This window comes from Microtus ochrogaster, unplaced genomic scaffold (genome assembly GCF_000317375.1).
Source record: "Microtus ochrogaster isolate Prairie Vole_2 unplaced genomic scaffold, MicOch1.0 UNK87, whole genome shotgun sequence".
Taxonomy (NCBI): Eukaryota; Metazoa; Chordata; class Mammalia; order Rodentia; family Cricetidae; genus Microtus; species Microtus ochrogaster.
In genome coordinates, this window is record NW_004949185.1 from 969,669 (window position 1) to 978,359 (window position 8,691).

At 46.3% G+C, this 8,691-nt stretch overlaps 1 protein-coding gene across 3 annotated transcripts in view; it reads right to left on the bottom strand.

Moving 5' to 3' along the window:
- Positions 1–4,946: 4,946 nt before the first annotated feature.
- Positions 4,947–8,691, bottom strand: part of LOC101994656 (RT1 class I histocompatibility antigen, AA alpha chain-like) — a 629,094-nt gene continuing 625,349 nt past the window's right edge. For 2 of the 3 annotated variants that reach the window (XM_026777850.1, XM_005370846.3), the window contains exons 4-8: positions 6,132–6,407; positions 5,905–6,018; positions 5,691–5,723; positions 5,495–5,542; positions 4,947–5,354 (exon numbers count right to left, since the gene is read on the bottom strand). In XM_026777850.1, coding sequence (XP_026633651.1) covers positions 5,350–5,354; positions 5,495–5,542; positions 5,691–5,723; positions 5,905–6,018; positions 6,132–6,407 — 476 coding nt within the window. In that variant the 3' untranslated portion in view covers positions 4,947–5,349. The remainder of the gene's footprint in view (positions 5,355–5,494; positions 5,543–5,690; positions 5,724–5,904; positions 6,019–6,131; positions 6,408–8,691) is intronic. The other variant, XM_005370847.3, reaches the window with a different exon arrangement.

The following is an 8,691-nucleotide window of genomic DNA, read 5'->3' on the forward strand; positions in this document are numbered from 1 at the left end:
CTGGAACTAGCTCTTGTAGACCAGGCTGGTCTCGAACTCACAGAGATCCACCTGCCTCTGCCTCCCAAGTGCTGGGATTAAAGGCAAGCGCCACCACCTCCCGGCTTATAAAGGAATTCTTAAGCAGAGAGAAGATAGTATTTTAGAGTTGTTATTATTTGCACACAAACAGGGTAAAGAAATAAAGGCCTATGGCTGGGTGGAGATGCACACCTTTAATCTCAGCACTCAGGCGGCAGAGGCAGGCAGAACTCTGTGAGTTCAAGGCTGGTTCAAGAACTAGTTCCAGGACAGGTTCCAAAGCTACAGTAAAACCCTTTCTCAAAAACCACAAAAAAAGTCGGGCGGTGGTAGCACACGGCTTTAATCCCAGAACTCAGAGCCAGATGCAAGCAAATCTCTGTGAGTTCTAGTCCAGCCTGGGCTACAAGAGCTAGTTCCAGGACAGGCTCCAAAGGTATAGAGAAACCCTGCCTTAAAAGGCAAAAAATAAAAATAAAAATAAAAATCACAAAAAAGAAAGGGGCTGGAGAGATGGCTCAATGGTTAAGAGCACTGACTGCACTTCCAGAGGACCTGGGTTCAATTCCCAGCACCCACATGGCAGCTCACGACTGTCTGAAGATCTAGCTCCAAGGGATCTGACACCTTCACATCAATGCACATAAAATAAAATTAAAATAAACCATAAAAAAGAAAGAAAAAAGAAAGAAAATAAAAAAAGAAACAAAGTCCTATGTAGACAAGGTTTATGAATTGTTTATGAAAGGAAAAATGAAACTCTGTCAATTAGCATGAACAGACCCAGCTGAAGCTGTGGTACTTTTTACTAATGGTGAAGTTGCTTCATTATGGGCAAAAAAGGGACATTGACAAAGAGCTTGCAGCAATTTTTTGGGAGAGATTAACAACAATATCCACAAAGCATGCGACTTCAGTTTATAAAAAGAACAAATTGGATTCTCCCTCATATAATAAAAAGGACACCCATTTCTTGGGCCCCTACATTCTATACTGATGCAAATCAATCAGGAAAGGTAGGTTATAAATCAGGAAAAATAAAGTGGCTCAAAGTCCTTTTGATTCAGTTCAAAAATCAGAGTTGTATGTAACCTTATGGTATTATTAGATTTTCCTGTGTCTCTTAATATAGTTACTAACTCTCAATATGTCTCCCAAGTGCTGGGATTAAAGGTGTCTGCCACCATTGCCCAGATTTTTTTTTTTTTCAAGACACGGTGTCTCTGTGTATCTTTGAAGCCCATCCTGAAACTCACCTGGAGACCAGGCTGACCTTGAACTCACAGAGGTTGGCCTGTCTCTGCCTCCAAGTGCTGGAACTAAAGGTGTGCATCTCCAGCGCCCCCTACTGCTGGAACTAAAGGTGTGCATCTCCAGCGCCCCCTACTGCTGGGACTAAAGGTGTGCACCTCTACTGCTGCACAATAATATAATTCTTTCCTGATTATTGTCCTTATTGTACAGTTTTACTACGTTATAGTTAAAACTTTTCCTTTTTATTTAGACAAAGGGGAAGTCTCGAGGGATATGTGATTTTACTGTGAAACTCAAGACTGTTAATAAAGTTATCCTTGAGTCAGGGGGCGGAGTCAACAACCAGCTGTCTGGAGTTAGCCGTAGAGGTTTGGGAGGATCCAGGATACAATAAGATAGAGAGGCACAGGCCGGGCGGTGGTGGCGCACGCCTTTAATCCCAGCACTTGGGAGGCAGAGGCAGGTGGATTTCTGTGAGTTCGAGACCAGCCTGGTCTACAAGAGCTAGTTCCAGGACAGGCTCCAAAACCACAGAGAAACCCTGTCTCGAAAAACCAAAAAAAAAAAAAAAAAAAAAAAAAAAAAAAAAAAAAAAAAAAAAGATAGAGAGGCACAGAAAAGAGTAGGGCGGGGCCTAGAAGGATTCATGGGTCTTTTTGATGTGGAAACATGGAGAGAGAGGGTCAGCTGCTTGTTTCTCTGCTGTTTTCTTGACCTATTGAGTTTTTACCCCATTATCTGACTCCTGAGTTTCATTAATAATAGAACAATTCACATAAACAATTCACATAGCTGTGTCCCTCTGATTGAGGAGTAGATTTCCTCCACACAGAGACAGTGACAGCCGACCAAGGAAAACATCCATCTATGGTCAGCCAGGTGAGCCCTGAGCTCACTGGTCCCTCACAGGAGCCTGGGTGAGTCGGGGATAACCACTGACAGCCCCCCCAGTGCGCATGTCCGCTCACACAGCTGCACCACTGCAGTCCCCTGCACAGCTCCCAGCAGCTCCACTCCACATCTCCTCTCCCTCAGGAACTGCAGCTGGTTTAACCCTGAGAGGGAAGCGCTACGGAAGAGCAGGCAATGCTCTTAACCTCTGAGCCATGTCTCCAGCCCACAGAAGTTTCCTTTATTAACACAATCTCAGGCCAAGTGCTGGGGTGTCACGTGCAGCCCCAGGTCCCCTCACACTGAGGTCACAGTCACCTGAGCTTTCCCCTCAGAAAGACCCCCCAATTCTCCCCTCTTCTTCCTTCTGTCTTTGACATGTGATCATATATATATATTTGGTTTTTTGAGACAGGGTTTCTTGGAGCCTGTCCTAGAACTAGCTCTTGTAGACCAGGCTGGTCTTGAACTTAGATCTGCCGGCCTCTGCCTCCCGAGTGCTGAGATTAAAGGTGTGCGCCACCACTGCCCAGCATGATCTTATATTTTGTATTTACTTTGAGTCATTCATCATATACTTATTGTGTATGAATGTTTGCTGCGGAAAGCACTAGAATCCATCATCCCTCACAAGACAAAAATGGCAACATCCTGACAGAGATCATCACCTTCTTGGTCATCAGACATCTCTGCTAAGGCTCCTGGAGCTCCTGACTCAAAGTCACAAAGCTAGAAGAGAAAAGTGCAGAGGCCGGAACCTCGAGCAGGGAATGAAGGAATTTCCATCTCTGGCATTCTTCATAATCTTTTAATTTATGAATTTTACATCTATAAGTGTTTTCTATCTTTTTTTTGTTTGTTTGTTTTCAGAGACAAGGTTTCTCTGTAGTTTGGAACCTGTCCTGAAACTCACTCTGTAGAGCAAGCTGGTCTTAAATTCACCGAGATTCACTTGCCTCTGCCTCCTAAGTGTTGGGATTAAAGGCATATGCCAACATCGCCCGGCTATAAGTGTTTTCTTGCTAGTAGTGTTTGCACCATGTATCTGCATGGTGTCCAGAGGGGCATTGGATGCCCTGGAACAGGAGTTAAGGATGGTTATGAGCCATCATGTGGGTGCTGGGATCTGAACCTGGGTCCTCTGCAAGGGCAGCAAGTGCTCTCAACCACTGAGTCATCACTCCAGTCCCTGGACCATGTTTTTTTAATTTTTATTGATATTTATTGAGCTCTACATTTTTCTCTGCTCCCCTCCCTGTCTCTCCCCTCCCTTCTTCTATAACCTTCTCACAAGGTCCCATGCTCCTAATATACTCAGGAGATCTTGTCTTTTTATATTTTCTACTTCCCATGTAGATTATATCTATGTGAGTCTCTCTTAGTGTCCTCATTGTTGTCTAAGTTCTCTGGGATTGTGGTTTGTAGGCTGGCTTTCCTTGCTTTATGTTTAAAAATCACCTATGAGTGAATACATGTGATAATTGTCTTTCTGGGTCTGGGTTACCTCAATCAAAATAATGTTTTCTAGCTCCATCCATTTGCCTGTAAAATTCAAGCTGTTATGTTTTTCTGCTCTGTAGCACTCCATTGCGTAAATGTACCACATTTTCCTTATCCATTCTTTGGTCGAGGGGCATTGAGGTTGTTTCCAGGTTCTGGCTATGACAAACAAAGCTGCTATGAACATAGTTGAACACAGCCTTTGTGGCAAGATTGAGCATCCTTTGTATATATACCCAAAAGTGGTATTACTGGGTCTTGAGGAAGGTTGTTTCCTAATTTTCTGAGAAATTGCCACACTGACATCCAAAGGGGTTGTACCAGCTTGCATTCCCACCAGCAATGCAGAAGTGTTTCCTTTCCCCCACAACCTCTCCAGCATAAGTTGTCATCAGTGTTTTTGCTGGATCTTTTTTTTGTTTTTGTTTTTTTGGTTTTTTCAAGATAGGGTTTCTCTGTAGCTTTGGAGTCTGTACTGGAACTAGTTCTTATAGACCAGGCTGGCCTCAAACTCACAGAGATCTGCCTGCCTCTGCCTCCTGAGTGCTGGAATTAAAGGTGGACCATGTTTTTTAATAAACATAAATCTAAAGTAGGCTCAGCCTGTAAATCCTCGGGTCTCCACTGGAGGCAGCACCAGAGGCAGAGAGGGAAATGGGACCTTGGGAAGAACACAGGACAGATCTGAGATGAGACCCTGTGGATCCCTCCTCTTTGCCCATCCTACAACCTGGGTTAGATTCTGATAGATGGGAAAGGAGAGAATGTAAAGGGAGGGGTTGAATGGAAGCAGGAGCTCAGGAAGTTCATGTTCTTATCACAGTCTCCTGAGTGCAGGGGCCTAGTTGGGCCTTCAGGGGACAGGGATGGAAAACACCTCTTACTGCTGTCACTCAGGGACCCCACAGGATAATGAGGCAGGCACCACTCACAGGAACAGGCCTAGTCCTCCATACTAACTAAAAAGACAAGAAATAAACACAGAAGACAGGGGAAAGAGTCACAGCCAGGACAGCAGCCCTGACTGTCACAGCAGCCCTGGCGGCTGATAATCCTGGGGACAGGACGAGGCTCTGGCCATCCCAGTGTCCCTGTGATCACAGATCTCAGCATGAGGTTCTAAGTGACCAAGAGAACTGAGCCAGGAGGGGCCAGATTTGACCAGTGACCTTGTCAAAGCCAACAACGCACTGAGCTCCACCTGGGCACAGCCCTGTTCTCACTCAGCTCCCACAGCCTCATCCTGTCCCACCAGATGCACACAGCATTGTGAACACAGATTCTGGGAGGTTCTCCACGCTGCCATTTATTTCCTCCGTAAACTCTATCTCAATCCTTTATTTTACCGTCAATCAACCTTTGAGATCAAGGACATTAACAATCAAGGTCACATTCAGATTCTTATTTTCAGTGGGGAAGTCAGGACAGCATGGAGGTGACAGGATGGAGATGTCCCCTCCTGTCTGCAAGAACAGGAAGGTTGGCTGTGGAAGGGAACAGGGCAGTGCAGGGACAGGGTCCTGGTATGCGGGGTGGGCTGGGCTCCCCAGTTCTTCACATTGAGCCCATGGAATCACAGGGAACATCAGACACTATTGCTGAGAGTGAACTGAGGGGCTCTGGATGTCACAGGAGAGACCTGGACACATCGTCTGTCACTCCATCCACACCAGGCAGCTGTCTTCACGCTACAGAACAAGAGTCATGAACAATCACAGTGAAGACAACATCCCAACAACCCACCACTCACTCAAAGGTGATTCTGGGAGTCCCTGAAACCCAATCATGTCCACTCTGCCCCTCCCCAAGTCAGGTCCCAGAGGGTCACCTTTACAGTCCGGGAGAGACACATCGGAGCTCTGGGAACTGTCCCTGCCTGGGGTAAAAATATACGTATTCATGGGAAGGTAAAAAATTGGCCCCTAGAAAATTTGCTGGAGGAGCTATTATGTATTGTCAGAGCTCCCCAAATACATCAGCTTCACCCCGCAGGCCTCAGGGTCAATCCTGCCCCCCACTCTTACCTGAAGCTGGAGCATAGTTTCCTCCTTTTCCACCTGTGAGAAGAAAAGCTGTGAGAGACCAGGGAAGTCCCTGACCCTAGGAAGTTTCCAGAACTGACAGCAGACCCAGGTCAGAGACAGCAGCAATGAGGGGTGTGGATGTGTTTCCCATTAATGAGGCAGAGCACACTTCTAAAAGGGGCTGAGAGAGAACTCAGACCCTGCCCTTTCCTACCTGGGTTTCTCCTCCTCTTCATCACAACAGCCACCACAGCTCCAATGATCACAGCTCCAAGGAGAACCAGAACAACAATAACTGCCATGTTGGGGACTGTGGACTGAGGAGGCTCTGGGGAAGGAAGGTGAGAGTCACGACCCCAGCTCTCAGCTCTGACCCTGCTCAGGGTCTGTAGAAGGCTTCAGCTTTCCCTGACCCCAGCTCTGCACTCACTCCCTCCTTACCCCATCTCAGGGTGAGGGGCTCAGGCAGCCCCTTATGGTACACATGGCATGTGTATTTGTGCTCCTCCCCAGAAGGCACCACCAGAGCTGCCCACTTCTGGAAGGTTCCATCCCCAGAAGGTCTGGTCTCCACCAGCTCCATGTCCTGAGTCTGTTCCTCCTCCTCCCTCTGCCAGGTCAGGTCGATGTTAGCAGGGTAGAAACCCAGGGCCCAGCACCTCAGGGTGACATCACCTTTAGGTCCAGGATGATGGGTCACATGTGCCTTTGGGTGATCTGTGTAAAGGTTTAAGAAATCCCACAATTAACAAGATAAACTGAAATCTGCAAAGACAAAGCTATAACAATGATGGCACTGAACTATGTGTCTGTTTCAACACTTCTGTCATCACACTAGTGACCTGCAGGTAGAGCTGGTCCCCTCATCCCAGAACTGCACAGTTTCCTGGGGGACCCAGAACCTAAGAGGAAATCACATGAGTCAGCAGGTCAACATGGTCTTCCTTATGTGGTGTTCTGTAGCAGAAGTCATGCAGGAAAAGGATGAAGGAATGGAAAATATTTATTTTATAAATGTGAATAAATTCACAGAAAAAAAGACTAATAAGAAGGAGGTACATGAGGTGCCACCAACTTCTGCCACCTTTGAGGTACAACCAACATGGCCATCCTGCTGACCAACATTAGCTGTCTGACCAAGTGAACAACCATCACCAAAATATGTAGAACTACTGGGTGAACCTCTGACACTCAGTCAGAGAAAATGACTCCCCAAGTCACGCCTCTGGGGGTGACAAAATAGCAGGTATTGTCACCCAGGATCCCTGAAGTGTGCTGTAGAGCCCAATGCAGCTGTCACTGTCACTGGGACACAGCGGTGCTCACAGAGTGTGTGGATCTTTCCTGTCACTCCAGTCCTGGAGTTGCAGAAGACCCTGTCTCTGAGGAAGTTCAATTCCTAATTTACTAGGGCAACACTGTAACTTGGTGGGGCTGAGGGAGAGCAGGGGACTCCGGGACTACTAAATCTGGCAGAAATAGATTAAACTCCCAGGAATCTTTCTCATTTAAAGGAAACACTGACTTGCTCCAAAGCTACAGAAAAACTGTGTCTCAAAAAAAAAAAAAATCCAGCCGGGAGGTGGTGGCGCACGCCTTTAATCCCAGCACTCGGGAGGCAGAGGCAGGCGGATCTCTGTGAGTTCGAGACCAGCCTGGTCTACAAGAGCTAGTTCCAGGACAGGCTCCAAAGCCACAGAGAAACCCTGACTTGAAAAAAAAAAAAATCCAACAACAACAAAACCCCACTGACTTAACTTGTCTAATTATCCAGAGTCCCCATGGCACCTGTGGAGACTGACACACATGATAACACAGGGGAGGGAGAGAAAAAATACCATCCTAGTGAGGAAGGAAAGCCCACTAAAGGGAAAATGACAACTTCAAAAATAAAACAAAGTGCTGGGCAGTGGTGGTGCACGCCTTTAATCCCAACACTTGGGTGGCAGAGGCAGGCGGGTCTCTGGGAGTTCAAGGCCAGCCTGCTCTAGACAGAATGTTCCAGGACAGGCTCCAAAGCTATGGAGAAACCCTATCTCAAAAAAAAAAAAAAAAAAAAAGAAAGAAAAAGAAAACAAAGCATACTAAAAAATGAAAGAAACAAAAGAAGATAAAAAAACCTCCACAATTTAGTGTTTATTCAGGGCTCCCCGTAAGTTCCCACGTGACAATTCTAGAAAGAGATACAATTGGGGTGTGGGATAGATGCAAACCTGACACACAGGAATCTGGGAGAATGTAACAAGATAAACTGAAATCTGCAAAGACAAAGTTTAATCAATGATGACACTGAACTATGTGTCTGTTTGAACACTTCTGTCATCACACTAGTGACCTGCAGGTAGACCTGGTCCCCTCATCACAGAACTGCAGTTTCCTAGGGACCCAGAAACTAAGAGGGAATCCACATGAGCCAGCAGGTCACCATGGTCTTCTTATGTGATGTTCTCTAGCATAAGTTAGGTAGGAAAAGGATGAAGGAATGAAATATAATTGATTTATATATGTGATTAAATTCGCATAAAAATAAGAAATTAAGAGGAATTTAATTAAGAAATTAAGTCTATATGAAAGGCACCAGAAACTTCAGTTGCTACCATCATGGCTCAAGCACTGTGGTCATCTTTCTGTCCAGCATTAACTGTCCATCCAAGTGAACAGACATCACCACAGTGAGCAGCAGAAATGTGGTGAGCCTCTGACACTCAGCCGGAGATTCTCCAATCCCTGCCTCTGGGGGGGACAAGATAGCAGGTATTGTCACCAAGGATCCCTGAAGTGTGCTGTGGAGCCCAGTGCAGCACTCACTGGGACACATCGGTGCTCACAGGGTGTGTGGATCTTCCCTGTCACTCCAGTCCTTTAGGTGCAGAAGACCCTGTCTCTGAGGAAGTTCAATTCCTAAGTCACTAGGGCGACACTGTGACTTGTGGGGGCTGAGGGAGTGCAGGAGGGCTCCGGATGGCTAATTCTGGCAGAAAACAATCTTTTTTTTTTTTTT